Below are 16,718 nucleotides of genomic sequence, written 5' to 3'. Positions count from 1 at the left end.
ATCCATCAGCCTAAACTGTACTTTGTGTTTAGTGCTAATTAGCAATGCTAACACCCTAAAGATTGTTAAATAGTGAACTTAAAAAACATTATACCATTTGAAGTCCCTGTGAACTGGACGTTAGAGTGTCTAACTTCTGTACTGTGACATATTTCACAGTGAAACAGACCATTTGCGCGGTGAACACTTACAAAAGGGATTTAAATCAAATCTTTTGCAGCTGATTGGACTACTAACAAGTGGGCGGGGTTAAAGTTTAGCACTATAGGAGTGCTACCTGCTGTTGGGTGGACTGTTGGCTCCACATACAACTCCCTTGTTAGATCAGGAGGATGACACAGGAGAGATGGGTGAATTAGACCTTAGCCACATTGTTTTGGACACGAAAACAGTTTTCCCCTCTGATATCCAAACACACATCTCTTCCTATCTCACTCCATATTTCTCTGTTAGCTACTACAACCCACAAATGGTGAAGTGTGGTTTTATATGACCAGTATGGCTAGCTAGTTGCACAGAGTCTCATTTGATTGGATGATCTTTCGTAAACAGAGCAGGATGAGCCATCAAACATTTGAAACCGCTTTGCAGAAAGAGAAAAGACAGGGATTTTGACGTAAAAATACCCTGATACTGTTTTTCTTTTACATATATTTGGCTCATAACAAGCTGTAAATGATCAATTAACACAGGGACACAGGCTTGAAACTGGGAAAATGTATTGTTAATATCATTGGGACTTGAAACATCTGCATTGTCTTAGCATGCTGACGTTAGCATTTAGCTCAGAGCTGTGCTGGGCTCTGTGATGCACAGGATACCAGGCCAATGCACGCTAGCGTGGCTGTGGATTTTTTGTTTGCATTGCATTTTTGCCATTATTCAATAGCTGACAGCAGAGAGATGACAGGAAGTAAGAGGAGAGAGAGAGAGAGATGGGGGATGACATGCAACAAAGGTCCCCGGCTGGATTCAAACGGGGCGTTTCGGTTCATGGTTGGCATCTTAACAGACCGTGGATGCCCCAAGACTTTGTTATATATACTTCTTTTCCTTCCATTTGTTATGCAGGCTTTTCTGGGATATTTCTTTCCGACAATTCTATTTGTTTTATTGTTTTTTTCAATTTCATGACCCTTTTTTCAGGGACGAATGTCCAGGTGATCAATTAAAGGTCACTGCAGCCCAATCAATAAGTGGGTGTGCTTGTGTTTATAATTGCACAACAAATGTTGTATTACCCAGTTCACAATTATGGCAGTCTGATTTGTATTAACTTTCACTGTTCTTTTTAATGTGTTTCTGTATTTGGTCTTTCACACTGAGTGGTCACATGCAGCACAATCAATTATACTGAGTTTGACATTTCAGAGATCTGTATTTTGTGGTATAACTATGTCACTATCAGCGAGAACGTTTCAGCTTCATCAGCTAACCACCCCCTCCCTCTCTCCTCCTCTCTAGATGTGGACGAGTGTGCAGAAGCGCTTGACAACTGCAGCATCGATGCCATCTGCCAGAACACCCTGAAGTCATACAAATGTATCTGCAAGTCAGGCTATAAAGGGGACGGCAAACATTGTGAAGGTAAAAGTTTTAACGGATTAATGCGCCCATTTTTCAGCTGTGGTTGGAGGCACAGACTTCTGCTCCCCTCTGTGAGAGCACAGGGAGGATTTTTACAGTACATTGAAGTGAAAGGAACATTTCTCATGTTGATTTGCCTTATCTATCTGAACGTAAGCCCCCTGGGCCGCTGACAGGTTTGATAAGACCTTCTGTCTCACTCAACATAACTCATTAGCTTTAAGACTCTCCTGAAGTGGGAGGAGAGACGGGGGAGAGAGCGGCGGATGGAGGAAGGGGAAAGCCAGGTGCAGAGTGCTCCTTTGTGACAAGATGAAATGAAGCAGTAAATTTCCTACACATGTTGGAGGAGAGAATTAAGATAGTGGCTGAAACGGCAGTCAGAGGCCCCTGCCAAGCAGTCAGGGATATTTCCACAGCCAGAGGCAGGCCTCATAGACTGTCAGACACAAGTCTGTTTTTCTACCTTTTTCAATGTGCCCAAAGCCTCCGGATCATTATATTCCACAATTTTTATTAGTATTATTACAAAACCATATTTCACAATGTCATTTTTTTCCTCACTATTATTATTCTTTCATTTACTTGACCGAGTGTTTTTCATGGCCTCCTGCCTGTTGGTCATAAAAGTTTGCTTTATTGAATCTATTGTAAAATATGTGCAAGGTTGGGTTTCCGTTGAACTGAAGGTTAGCTGATGGCTCCTCAAGGCTGATTTCCTTGTACAATTCAAAATTCAAAAACAACATTCATAAAATAAGAGAAAAAAAAAAGAGAAAAAGTGTTTTGGTAACTGGTGGTAAGATTTGAAGAGCGTGCTGTCAGACTGCCCGTTGATTCTGACTTCTGCACCAGACGAGCATCTATTTGTGTTAAAAGAGAGCAGCAGAAATCAAAAAGATGATGACAAAGGGAAGCGTTCTCATGTTTCCATGCTGAGTGGTGTAATCCTCATTATTATTTCCACCCTGCTTGCCTTTGCAGCCTGTGGTTCAGATTTGATTTTTAGGTTTTAGTGATCTAAAAGCTTAGTGTAAAGTAACCTGTAGCAACAGCTGAGATTTATATAAGAGTTAAAGTGCAAGTTTTTATCTTCAGGGGACAGTCCTGATTTGTCCAGCACTGTAAAGGGACAGTTCACCCCAAAGTCAGAAATATGTTTATGTCCTCTTACCTGTGATGCTGTTTATCAGTCCAGATTGTTTTGGATTGAGTTGCAGAATGTTGGAGATTAGGGGCGTAATGATCCATCAATCTGGATAGATATATAGATTAAATGATCAACGATCCAATCTCATCGATGCAAAGTGAAAACATCGATCCATATCATCATCAATAGGATACGCTTTTATTGTAAAAGTCTGCATCACGGTCAAACAGTTGCAGGTAGATGGCAAGCAGCCGAAAGAAAGACAGTGAGGATAACATTATTTACTCGGGAATAAATCAGCAGTGTGGAAATATTTTGGATTTCAGGGGAAATACAGGTCAACAGACAAAGCACATGGTGTATGTAAACAATGCTGTTCAAAGATAAAACACAAGGTAACAATGTTCGGCTGAAAAACCATGCATGCAGATTGAAATTCATTCATACTGTTCTGTCAGGAGATACAGCGACTTTTACCAAGGATGAGTAAGAAAGATAAAAACCTAATGTGTATTCTGTTAAACTATGAGCAGAGGGAAAAAGTCTGCTAGCTGCTAGGCTAATTTCTGCAGTGTAAACATGCTTAAGCTGATAATCGTGACTAGCAAGAGAGAATTGTTTTGTCTGTGAACCTTGACAGTTATCACTGAGCTGAATTTGATACTTTTGTGAAATGATCTTGTTGTTAATCCATGTTTTATGGCTGTTAGGAGAAGTTTGCCTTCAGGTCTTAAAGCCAGATAACCCTGAAGTTTTAGGAAAAATGAAAAGATTTCTTCCAGAAAAGGTTTTTCTGTCATTGAGCCCTGAAGGTAAACTTATCCCATGTGCTGTTTTATGTGTTAGTGGAGTCAGTTTAAAGGAAACTTTACAGCACTTAAGCAGTTACAATTATTTACATTATTTATGTGTTGTTTTTATCTTTTATGGCCAAAAGTAAAAAAGAAAGATGTGGCAGCTTTTTCTGTAACTGACTGTGTAAATGAGCAGATAATATCATGTCATATTGATCGCAGGCCCCTAAATCACATCAAATCGAAATAGTATGGTGACAATAAATTGTATTGTTGTCCAAAGAATTGATGTAATATTTTATCTGTAAACTGGTGATTTACATCCCTAATGGAGGTATCTGCCTTCCCTCCAGTTTTATGGAACTAGATGGCACTACATTGTCGCTGAAAGCTGGTGTTCAAAGCACAATAAAAAAAAACCCGAGAAAGATATGTTTATCAAGTTGGTCTTATATTAGTAAAATGCCTGATGTACAAAGATCCCTTCCTAATGGGCTTTCAGTGTAAGTGATGGGAGACAAAATCCACAGAAGTTGTTTTGTGCAAAAACGTATTTCAATGTTTACCTGAGGCTAATGTGAGGCTCCAGCTCTCTGGTATATAATCAAACCTTGTAGGTGTTGGCCAAAGTCTTTCTAGTGCAAAGGTCCCTCCTTGAGTTTCTCTAGACAGTGTTTTCCTGTTGAGCTGCAGAGGGATGATACAAAAAGAGGTCATTTTGTTACAGATCTCTCTTTTTTTCTGAGATGCTTCAACTGGCAAAATGTGACAATGAACCCCAAAATGACCACCCAGAACACACACAGGAGATTTCAGGGTCTTTTGATGAAATAATTATAATTTTAGTGACTTTATAAAGTAGATTTTTCAGTTTTTCTTACCGGCTGTTATTATTATTGGTTTATCATCCTTAAAACATTTACAATCTTTTTCTGCTTTAGAATTAAATGATAATACATGTGATTATTTTTTCACTTTCAATTTTGTCTTCTTAACAAAAATGTATTAATAATTGGCTTTTATGATTTTTGTCAGTGGACTGTGAAAGCACTAGGGGCAACAATGGAAATAATTCCCAGACCACATCTTTCTATCTAAAGTCTGATATATTGTTACTTATTATATTTTACAATCTTGTCAATAAACCAAACTAAACCCTGTTATTCTTCTTGTTACGTCCGTTACAGTTCAGCCTTTATATGTGTGCTTTTCTAAAAGACAGATCGACGTCTTGTAGATGTAAACGGACAAAAGTTTGGAGTTGACTTAGTAGGACATGACAAGCATCGGATAAAAACAATTTCAGAGCTACTGGAGAAAAATCACTCAGTTAACATGTGGTGGGCGTTTCAGGTTTAGAGAGGAGTAGAAAAGTGAAGGCTGATTGTGTGCTGTGTGATCGGGGAATGACAGAGATGTGTGGGAAGTGGAGAAGCAGGGAGCAGGAAAGTGTTTCTTTGTTTCAGTCCCATCCCTCTGCTGTCAAGTCCAATCTAGCCCAGAGTGAGACAGCCTCAAAGAGGAGCTGAACGACCGGGATCATCGGCCCTAAATGGGCCAGTAAGTGCTGAGTGGAAGCGCGCTGTGTTCTCAATCCACCTTGTCTGCGTCTCCTCAGTACGGGCCGCTCAACCATCATCATAACCATAACAGACAACTCCTCTCAGGCTGTCATGCCAATCTGCAGCCTCTCTTTATCCACAGGCCTCTGCTCTCTCGTTTATGTGTCACATTTCTTCTGTTTTAGCTTCTAGGACTGATTAACTTCAGGCTCAGATTGATTTATCGGTCTGATGGTCAATATTGGCCTTTTATTCAGTATTGGCTACCAGTCAGCCTGTAATGTCAATAACATCAGCACTAATGTAATGGAGATTCCTTTCTGACGACATACGTTGGCATAAAATAATGATTTTCCCCTAACAACTGTATTTCCTTTTTGTTTATGTTTTATGTATAAATGGACATTTTCGTGCTTAGTTGCTGCAGATTGTCAAAACTGACTTCATTCTCTGGGTCTCAGTTGAAGGCTTTTAGTACCCCATGCTGCACACAAAGCTGTTTCAGAGGCTGTTACGTCCTGCCAACAATGCAATTCCAAAGGGAAAAAGCAATGTCCTGGCATGAAAACTGTTCAAATTTGAAGATATTAAATATGGCATAAAATCTTGGCTATCAGTACAAGGCTTTAAAAAACAAAACAGTATCAGCGAGGCTTGGCATATACCCAAATTACATCAGTAACAGGTGAAACAACTAATTACCACAGCTGTTGCCGCATCCCTGTTTACCTCCTAAGAGCTCCGAGAAAGAAGAGATGGAACAAAACAGATCACTTTAATTCTTACACCAAACGGCCTAATTGCACTCACAGATTTTTTGAGGAATATTTTTGACATTTGGGGGAACATGCTCATTTTGCTTTCTTGCAGAAATTAAAGAGCAGATGGATTGCTTTTGAAACATAACATGTTAATTAGTAGGCTTTAGAGGTCCTGGTGAGGGGAATTTGTTACTTTTCGAAAAGAGCCAAGGCAAGATGTTTCCGTGGACTTCCCATTTTTTCGAAGGCCCAAAATTCCAAAGCCAGAAAAATATCCCGCTGGATCGAAAGCCCAATTCTCCAACTGCTTGTTATCCCAAAAACCAAAGCTCATTGCTCTGTAATCTTGTTTCCCTGCAGTTAGAGAACTCAATCACAAGAAAAAATGTTCACATTGCTGTAAACCATGGATATGTTACATTTGTAGTGGATGTGTTGAAACGTAACGCTTCTCAACTAAGGTGTGGTTTCATTTAGACACAAAACCACATGGTTATGGTTAAGAAAGGATATGTTTTGGTAGAAATGGAAAAGCAGGGCCAGGTCAGTGAAAAACACCCAAGATTGGTAGCTCAAATGCTGCTGGGAAACGCCGCAAAGGGTTGGTGAAAACCACCTGGGATCAGTGGCTTAAACGCCACTGGAAAACTGAAACTAACTGCAGGGAGGGTATATTTTTGGAGAAACAGGACTTCGGAGCAAAGTGCATCTGCTTTTGGGATAACAGGCTATCAGAGAAATGGGCTTTCAGTCTAATGGGACTACTGGAGCTTTGAAATTTTCAGCCATTGGAACACCCTGTTTCCAGCCTCAATGCTAAGCTAAGCCAAATTGGCTGCAGCCAGATATCAGAATGGCAGTGATCTCCTCATGTAGCTCCCAGCAAGAAAGCAAATAAAGCACTTCCCAAAGATGACGAACTGTTCCTTTTAAGCCTGCTCCTACACACAAACTGGAGCTTGATTGCTTCAAGTTTTAAAGAACCTGCTCTCACAATTGTCTTCTACCTCCTCTCTGCAGATGTCGACGAGTGTGCGACTGAATACAACGGTGGCTGCGTCCACGAGTGCATCAACATCCCAGGAAATTACAGGTGCACATGCTATGATGGCTTCCGCTTGGCACATGATGGGCACAATTGTCTAGGTGAGTGTGTGATGTGTGGGAATGTTTGTGTGTGTGCACTTAACACAGCGTGTGCGTGAGTGTGTTCAACTGATTTTTTCTCTCCACATTTTTTCGCAGCTGACTTAATTATGCAGGAAAACGTTATATAATGGGCTTTTGTCAGGAGAACACATACATTAAACTGCATGTGTCAAAGCCAGCCTGACATAACCCATGTGGTTGCATAAATTCTTTCTCTCTGCATGTCTAATGTCTCATCATGAATGGTAATGTATGTTTCAGGGCTGAATTGAGCTCTTATTAGACTGCTGCATCAGATATGAGCTATTTCCTCATTTCACATAGCAGGTAGTCTCCAAATGTGTTTTCACAAAAGAAAAAAGGAGGGTTTTTTTGCACAAGTTTGACGGAAAGAGGTGAATTTATGAAGAGCTTGACCCTGAGCCGAGAGCTCTGAGTGAGCCGTCAGCCGACCGTACTTTCCCATGGTTTAATATTTCACCGGTGTGCCATTCATATTAACCTCGCAGAGAACGTATTAGGCTTAAAAGGTTATGAAATGAAAAGAAAAAAAACACTGATCTTCCTGCTGCTGGGAGCTGCTAAACATAGACATCACCCACCCAGCTCCCCCCTCACAGTCTGTCTTGCTCCCTCTCCCCCATTCACCCATCCTACATTCCTTTGTTTTGTTTTGAAACCCCCAAGTCAGACCCTGCTGCTCCTCAAAATCATCTCTATTGGTAACAACCTCAGCGTGATACATTTCACTTGATATAAAAAGACGGCTAAAGCTTGGAGCTCCTGTGAGCTTGTTGCAGAGGAAAAGTAACCTGCAACTTGCTGCTGTAGATTTCACATTCAGGTGAAGTGATGACAGAAAAACTTATCAGCACTTAGCTGCAATTCACTGTGAAGGCGCTTTTACATGCGGGCACACGAGGCAACACACTCATATCAATTTACATGATGAGCCGCATGCAATGCTGGGATTAAGGTGGAATGGAAAACACTCACATCTTTAGATCGATAATAAACCTGCTCTGACTTGTCGATGTCTCAGAGTCCCTCTTTCTCTCACTCTTACTGTCTCTTTCTCTTCTTCCCTGCCTCTCTGCCTCCTCCTCGCTCATGCGCTTGTATCTACAGTGTAAAGCAGGGCTATTTTCCAAGCCATTTAGCAACGGCGCTCAGTTGTGCGTGGATCATTTGCCGTGCCGCGGATCAGCTCCTGCCTTGCGTGCAGGTGTGTAATTGCAATATATGGTTGTGTGGCTGCTGCTGTTGCATCAAACAGAGTTGCACCCATCGATCCCTTTGATATAATTTGTCATAGTGAAACACACACGATCAAACGCGGGCAAGGTTTTTTTTTTCTTCTTCTTCTGCCATGTTTTATTTTTTTCCCTGCGAATGACCTGTACGCAAGAGGGCAGAGACTTCTTGGTAAGGCTTCAGATCTGACTCAAAAATTCTCTCATGTTCCTGTGAAGATATCGATCCAATTAATTATTAAATGTTTTTTAATCTTAGCAGGGGCAGAAATACCCACAGAATGGTGTATATGTAGCTGTCAAGTACAAATCCAACTCTTGCCTTGAGACCTGAAAGGACTCTGAAGACCCCTTTTTCTCGAGAATTTAACTCATTCTAATGCCTCCGCTCTGCTCTGCTAAGGAAATAATCCCCAGCACAAACACAAGAGAGGAGAGGAAGAGGTATAGCTGAGGTCTCATGTTAAGGCCCCGGCTTCCTCTTCCAGGTTTAAGCTCCTTTTTGGCCCCTGAGAAAAGATTAGTCCCCTTGGCCCTGGAGTGGAGAGCGTAAGCAGCTGGTTCCCAGACGAGGTCAGACCCTCAGAGCCCTTATAGACCAGATGTGCCCGAGGCTGCAGAGGAGGAGACGTTCACCTGATCCTCAAAAGTTCACACTGAGTTAAGAGTCGGAGATCTTTAAGATGCTTCTCTTTGGATTTACCCCATGTTGTTTCTCCACAAAGCTCCGGTGATTTTGTTTGATTTCGTCTGCTTTTGGTGGTTACAGTGCCGTATTAACTCTCAGTGGTGTCCATAACTTCTTGCTCTTAGCCTTCTTTGGCTTTTCTTTAGCCAGTAGGCACCGGTGTGTGTGACTGTCAGCTCAGGGACACGAGTTAGGCCAGCACACACTCATCCCTGTCGATGTCTTCTTTGTTTGCTCGTTGCCGCACGTGCCACACGGCTCCTTGTAATTGGATGTGTTGGCAGCATAATGACATCGGGGCGGTGGCAGAAGGCGGCGGAGCGTGAAGCAGAACGCTGCCTAGTGCGCCTCGCCGGGGACGCTCTGGTTTCTGAGGTCTCCTCTGGCTGCCCTAAAGCCCACAAAGATGTCAGGGAGTCAGCAAGGTGGAAGCAATGCAATATCACAGCACGCTGCTCCTGTCTGTGCAGAGTGAGATGTCAGTCACTGTATAATTTACCTCACAGGGAGCTATTGTACCCTCTCAAAACTCACACTGAAGAGAGGAAGTGAAGCATATAAGAACTTGATTACATCTTTTATAACTGTCATGACTATTATCTCACAGAGGTGAGGGATGGGATGGGATTTAATCACCACACCTCTTTCATGGCGAGGCTGTAAAGGATTTTTAGAGTCTTAGGAAAAACAGAGGAATCAATGTCAATTTAATCCAAAACACACATCCTCTTTAGAATGAAAACCAGATGCAGGAAGGCTATTAGTTCCCCACTGTAGCACCACCGTCCCCACATTTATGACCTATGTGTTTTGGTTGAGGTCCTACAGAAACCCTCTTATCATTGCTAGTTCGTTAAACCCTCTCAAGTAGCTTAATATCGCAAGCATCTGCGCAAATACTCCTTTCCTTCACGACCACAAATCACAACATTTCACCTCGATGTGGAGCTAAAAGACACAAATAAAGAGACTTCTAATGCTCCCATAAAGATGAAATGCCACAATCGCATGCAGCCCGAGTGTGACTCACTGGAAGAAACAAAAGCAGGCTTGAAATAGACATTACAGATGTTGGATAGAGCGCCACCATGCTGTAAAGGAGAAGATTTTATCTTAATTTGTTTACTCACGTGCATCTTGCTCTGCTCTGTTTATTGTACACGTTGTCCTCTGTTGCCACATTACTGATTTTGGGGATCACACACAGCTCAAAGGAATACTTTGCCAATTGTTTAAGTTTGTATCATAACGATGTGGGTAGCGTGTGTAAATGAACTGCAGTAAACACAGTTTTCATTGGCTCTTGTACTTCCTCATTTTTGTATGCCCGCTGCCACCACCGACACAAAAGCTCCTTTTACACGGCCTGTTCAAGGCAGGAATGTTGCACCATTACTGCACCTCGCCGTTTTGTATAAAAGGTATGATGACAGAATGGAGAGATAAAGTTGCCTCGTTTTTAAGCCGTCAGCAGAGGTAGTAACAGTGCCGAATCATTGTCCGTGTAAAAGGGACAGCTAGCTGGACGGGATTATGGACGGAACAGGTGTGACGTTTTGACGAAGTGTTATATGTGTGACCCACTGCTAGGATATTTGAAAAGCAGCTAGAAGCAGTTAGCAGCTAACTCAAAAAAGAAGAGCAGCAGCTGAAAATGTCAGCAAACTGAGGAGACAATGAGGTCCAGGAGCTCCTTGCCCTCCGAACAGTATATATAATAGGGTCGGTAAATGATTGTTATTGCCATGTTATGCCATTGTAATTTTTTAAGAAAGTGCTGCCGTTGAGTACGCTATATGTCACACTACAAGTCAATGCTTCACGCCTCTTTTGCTTCTGGTGCGCAGTCATGATATCTAAAATCACACACTTGGGTGGTGTTATGCCGGTTCTGTGTAAAAAAGCAAAGGCGGTGTAATGAAGGGACTTCGTAGCGGCCCTATTGCGCCATCTCTGTTTAAAAAAGACTTGTGCATATAAAGGCTGATCGAAAGAGAGCCGCCCATCTCTCTCTTATACTTAGATCCAATGGTAAAACTAGGCAGTGCTGATCAAATATAAACCAAGATTCTGTAACTGGTTTGCCTGTTTAGCACCTAAAATGTTATCAGAAACATATTATAGCTCAGTGTCTAAATGTAACATGAGATCGTTTGTTACCAGCCGGCTGCCATATTGTTATAAGACAAGCTACTCACATTAGGCCACCAACTGTAAAGAGTCGTAGGTTTTCTACCTCTTGAGCAGAAGCAAAAGCCACAGCCCTTTTACTCTATTTTCTCCAGTCATGTAGCACCAATTTTAAAAATATTTATGTCTTTTTTATTGCATAGACAGCCCAGTTTTATGAAAAGAGCATCTTCCCAGTGGTGAAATACTTCTTTTTTTAGAGGCCGTGTTCCTTTGATTTCTATTGACCAACACTGATTTGGTTTGTATTGATTCAGTAGCGCTCAATTCCCCGCGCAATCTATAGGGAAATGAATGCCCTTTTACTTTAACCTTCCCCAAAGACATAACATGATCTATAACACAAAAGCAATGTCATTACAGCTTTGAAATGGGCTTTGAAGTAGCAACTAAGAAAAGGTCACATCAGTTAACACTGTTGATTTGCTAATGGCTGTAATTGTGTAGTGACATTGGCTTTTCTTTTTGACAATGTCCCTCAGAATCTTTTTGATAGAAAATCTGTCATCTACCACAAAGTCTCTGAGCCATCGCCCAGCCCAGCCCGTATCCCCGCTCTTGTAATCCTTCGGGATCATGTTGCAAGGTTGGCTAATCAAACAGGAGGCTTCAGAGTGATGTATTATTGACCAGGTCCTGATGGGAAAAAGCAGTCATCAAAGAGCGTCACGCTGATTTGCTCCACAGCCTTTGCTGCACTCTTAAATGCATTCCTTTTAACTGCATTGGCCGCTCTTCCAAGGCAGCGATGATAACATCCTCACCCTTCACTTGTGATGAAAACATTTGATTCTAGCCTGGAAGAGCTGCTTTTAACCACCACCTTTTAACTCCTGAATGTGTAGGATTGAGTCGAGGAAATGATGATCTGGTTAACCCCGCTCCCATCATACCCAGAGGAGTTGAGAATCGTACAGACACTGCTGGGGCTTAGCTCTAACCCTCCTCACTTCGCCGCCGCAGATGCAAATACCCCGCTGTCTTCCCAGTTAGCAGTCACTTTGCTTTTGTTGTGACATGCACGGATCGAGTTTGGACAAGAGAGTCTCTCCACAGTTCAGAGGAGAGGAGCCGGAGTGATGAGTTAAAGGACGGATTTGAGATTGGTGCATTAGCTGGCTCCTGAAGAGTATATCAACACACCCTCTCTCCCTCTCTTTCTTCTCTCAGGATTGTTCAGTCCCATCCACCATGAAATGAACAATTCCAGCTGAGCCCACTGGCAGGGCTTTGGGGGAAACTCAAGCCTGAGATTGGGCTTAGGGATGTAGCAGACTGGGAGCCGTCAGTGCAGGGCCTCTCGTCTCCTTGGCATAAGGCTGTCCACCCAAACACTTATCTTGGGGTTTTGTTTTTAAAATACTTCCAGACTTGTTTTGGAGGAACAGAGAAATGCCAGTTAGCATGATCTTAGCTCATAGTTTTTCATTTAGGAAAGAACTCAGCGAGAGATTGGACGTGAAGCATGTGCTTATTTACCAAAATGGTTACCTGGGAGACAGGCCCAAAGTCGAAAAAGTCTGAGTTCAATCAAAGGCAAGCTGAATTAGTTTTGTTTATATAATAGCATAAAAATCATCCCTTGCTCGCTGCTCATTTAAGAATGAAACGCTACAGTAAACATAGATTTTATTCATGTTTGCATAGCAGATGTGAATCAGTTAGCTGTATTAGACACAGTGGGTCAGGCAGACAGGAAGCGCTGGAACTAATAAATTGTTCAAAGCTAAATACTGTAAGTGTCTTAATGCATTAAATTCCAGTCTGAAATAGTCACCCACACTTCTTTGATTTAGGAGAGTGTGTGTTCTGCAGATGAAAGACCCGCACTTCCTGCAACATATCAATTTATACAACCTCCATTGACGTGTGTCAGAGCGAGGCTGGATATTTGTGAACACAAAGCCAGTTAAAGCGTCTGTGTGTGCACTCAGTCGTGCTCTCAGGCCGGGGTTCAGACCTGGCGCCCTGGTCACTGCTCATTCAAGCGGGTGAAGAAATGCGCCGTGTCATTGAACTCCAGAAGCGATGGAGAAAAAGAGGAAATCCTGTAATCCTGTTTAAAATAAGAAAGGATCTCGCTTTAATTGGAGCTGGCTGTGCGTGTATGAGCATCAGTGAGGAGGGAGTGGCACAGTCAAGCCAAGCTGGTGCCTGTTGAGCTACCACCAGAGCAACACGGTCGGCTCCTGCAGTCCACCAGCTGTTTTGCTGCCTGTCACGGCACATGGCTCCGATTTGCTGCCTTATTAAAGAGTCTGTGCCTCTTTAACTCCTGTAAATGAATTGCCCAAAGAGGCCAGTGTCCGTCCACTCACCTCCTTGTCTCTGGTCTGTCTAGACCACAGAGACGGTTCTGTCTGATCCAGACAGAGGCCAAGCAGCGGGATGGATGCATGGACAGCTTTGATGACAGACAGCAGTCGTTAAAAAAAACCTCTGGGTCAGCAATAAACACCCCTAAAGTTGCTAAACCTTAAAAATAAGGAGCAAAAAAGTTGAGTTTTTCTCCAAAATAAGGGTTCAGGAGTTTCTGTAAGGCAACCACCATGTTTACATGGCTCTAAAGCTCTGCGCAAGGCCAAATGTTATATATACAGTCAAGGCTATCTGAGAAACCAGCGGACATGGCCTCTGCAAACACAACCAATCTCTTAATCTCTCTCCGTTTGAACCTTCCCTTTCCCTTCGTCTCCTCGAGTGAAGCAAGGATAGAGCAGAGACAAGTCTCATTTTTCAGAAGTGAGGCAGCCCTTTTAACTTGATTAAGACCTTTTTTTCCATTCTCTCAAGAGAATTTTTAAAAAATGTTTAAAGTCCAAATAACATGAGCACTTCTCCTGGCCATGCCAGAACCCCTTTCCGCTTGGAAATATTTGCTTTGGACGCCAGCCTTGCCCAGCACACAACACAGGCAATTATGGGAGCTATTTAAACAGGAGAGATCTACTGACAGGCGACGCCTCATTTGGAGGGATGAAGGAATCAGGAAATGAAACCTTCATTGATGCGCTGAGGGTATGGAAAGAGAATTCCCCCGGGCCGTCTGAGGCTGGTTGCATTTCTCATGGGCATTTTGTGCATGCGCCGAGGACCGTTGCATTTGTGTAGCCTTTGCATGTTTGAATATTTTGGGGCTTGTGTGTGTGCGTGTGTGTGTGAAAGAGAGGGTGAGAGAGAGAGAGAGAGAGAGAGAGAGAGAGAGAGAGAGAGACTGTGTGTGTGTGGATGTTTTACCGTTTGAGTAGTGGAGTTTTTGGTGCCTGCTAACAGTTTATCTGTAAAGGTGCAGCTGTAGGTTGTTGGCAGCTCAAAGGTCCTCTCTCTCTGTTGCTGCCATTTTTTAAATTGATGGTGAGATGAGACCATGCGGCCGACACCAAGGCAGCCACACAGATGAATGAAAGCCGGCAGAGCTATTTTTTTTTTCTTAACTGTCCTCCCTTTACTCCGACTTAAAGTCTAAATGTTAACTTTACTGAGTGCACTGCTTCACCTGGCTGCAGAGTGATGCTTTTCCCAACGACCTCAACTGACATGACGCATAGCTTTTAGAGGAACGAGACAGTTTTGCTGATGGAATGTGAGAACACGACAGCAGACTTGGCAAGCCGGCGAGGGTCATGAGTGCTACCTGCCACTGACCTATTTATCAACTCCAGAGGTTTCCGTCCTGCCAGGTGCCACTTTGTGAGCACGGTCTGTGTGTGTTTATGCATTTGGTGAATCCACATGTCCCTGCATTTCTATGTGGAAAAAGAAGAAAGACGAGGACAGAGTGAAGTTTAATTTCTAACTCTGCCGGGCTGAGAATTCCCCAGAAAGGAAACTTAATCTCGAGGCCTTCTCAGACTGGACAAATAGACAGTAAATTAGTTTCGCATGACGGTTTATTAAAAAAAAGCCTTGTGTATACAGCAGATTATTGATGCATCGAGCAGAAGGATGGATAAGGTTCCAGTGTGGTCGGTAGTGAGGGACAGAGCCCAGGTCTCCGGGGGAAGAGTCACCTCCAGAGCCACAGTGCAGTCACGCACAGGGGAGGCCGGGGCCGCTAAGCTCTGCAGCATGCCAGACAAATAAAAAGCAGCAAAAAAAGTGACGTCGTGCAAAATGTTTCATGTTGAAAATAAACAAATAGATCATAAGATTTATCGATGCTCCACGGCTGTTCATTTGTCTGTTGTGGAGTCACAATGAGTTGGAAAAAAATAGTTTTGTGCCATTAGGAGAGAACAGCTGGAAGTGCACAATTCATTATGGGTGGAAATGAAGTCAGCAGCTCTCATTTGTGGTCAGTTTCCCTTTCTTGCCCTGCGGCAGGACGAGACCTCCGGCGACACCTTTGTAAATGCTCTTCCTTTGTATGCACTTGAGGTGGATTCACATGGTTGCTTGTTACCCTCCTGCCCCCCCCTCCTCATGTCTCATACTCACTCCTCTTTCCATCTCTACTTCTTTTCTCCCTCCTCCTCCCGCTCCCTGCATTCCTCCCGTCACGGGGCTGACAGACACTCGTCATCAGCAGGTACTCTGGCCCAGGTGGATCAGGTTTCCCACTTGCCAGGAGATTGTGCTGCATGTGCATTTTTATGGCTTAGTGCTGCACAGTTGGAGGTTTTCAGTGCAACTCTGTGTGCTGCCATGTCAGATAACCATTAAGACAGACATGGCTTCCTCAAACAGCTTAAGACAAGCTCCTCCGGCTTTTCGTAATATCCAAACACTGTTTTTGTGCCTTGTGTTTTCCTTTTGGGTGACATTTCCACTCAAGGCACAACCTCGGTGGTTGGTTTACCTTTTTGAAAATGGAAGTGAGTAAGTTCTAAATCATGAAAAGCTTTAAAAAAATAGTATTTTTTCTTTCAATTTCAGACACAGCAGGTATATGAATTATATCATACTCAGTCATAGAGTGTAATACATTCACTCAAGTACAAATTTAAGGTACTTGTTAGGTACTTGACTGTTTCCATTCCAATATACCATGCATATATTTCTACTGCACTACATTTCATACAAAATATCATATGTTTTACTCCACGACATTTATTTGAGAGATTTGGTTACTAACTAAAGATTTTAAAGCCTGGGAAGCAGACAAATCTGCGAGCTCATGTTTCATTTGCTCTGGCAGATGCGTCTGGTCCCCCACTCTTTCAGATTTCCAGCCAATTACAGCCATTTTAATTAATATGGGTCATGTTTCAGACAGTGACTGACAACTTGCAGAGCTTTTACACTTTACGGAAAATAAGTGATGACTTCATTTTTGGCTCGCACACCTTAATACCCGGACACCACGACAGACATAAACCTAGGTTAGTAAAGAAGAGCGCAGTTGAGGCGTTTCTGAAAACAACCAAGATGGCTGCAGGTGGTGTGTTGCTTTCTGTTGAAGTACAGTTTTTCAAATCTGATGGCAAAACAGCTACACCATCACTACTCATCTCTGCACCTTTTAGGCTGTTTACATTTATCCATCGCTCAGTGCCATGTCACATTTTGTGGCTCTCAGCAATGGTAGTCCTATACAGTTGCATCCACAGATTTTTTATGTGTCTTTTCTGCATTAATGTATGGT

General features: G+C 42.8%; 1 protein-coding gene across 1 annotated transcript in view; it reads left to right on the top strand.

The window, feature by feature from the left end:
- Positions 1-1,152: 1,152 nt before the first annotated feature.
- scube3 (signal peptide, CUB domain, EGF-like 3) overlaps positions 1,153-16,718 on the top strand; it is an 82,549-nt gene continuing 66,983 nt past the window's right edge. The window contains exons 1-3 of the mRNA XM_050064242.1: positions 1,153-1,160; positions 1,409-1,587; positions 6,875-7,000. Coding sequence (XP_049920199.1) covers positions 1,153-1,160; positions 1,409-1,587; positions 6,875-7,000 — 313 coding nt within the window. The remainder of the gene's footprint in view (positions 1,161-1,408; positions 1,588-6,874; positions 7,001-16,718) is intronic.

This window comes from Epinephelus moara, chromosome 16, assembly GCF_006386435.1.
Source record: "Epinephelus moara isolate mb chromosome 16, YSFRI_EMoa_1.0, whole genome shotgun sequence".
NCBI classification, from domain to species: Eukaryota; Metazoa; Chordata; class Actinopteri; order Perciformes; family Serranidae; genus Epinephelus; species Epinephelus moara.
Note: the sequence above shows the minus strand (reverse complement) of the source record. Positions and strands in the feature narration are given on the sequence as shown.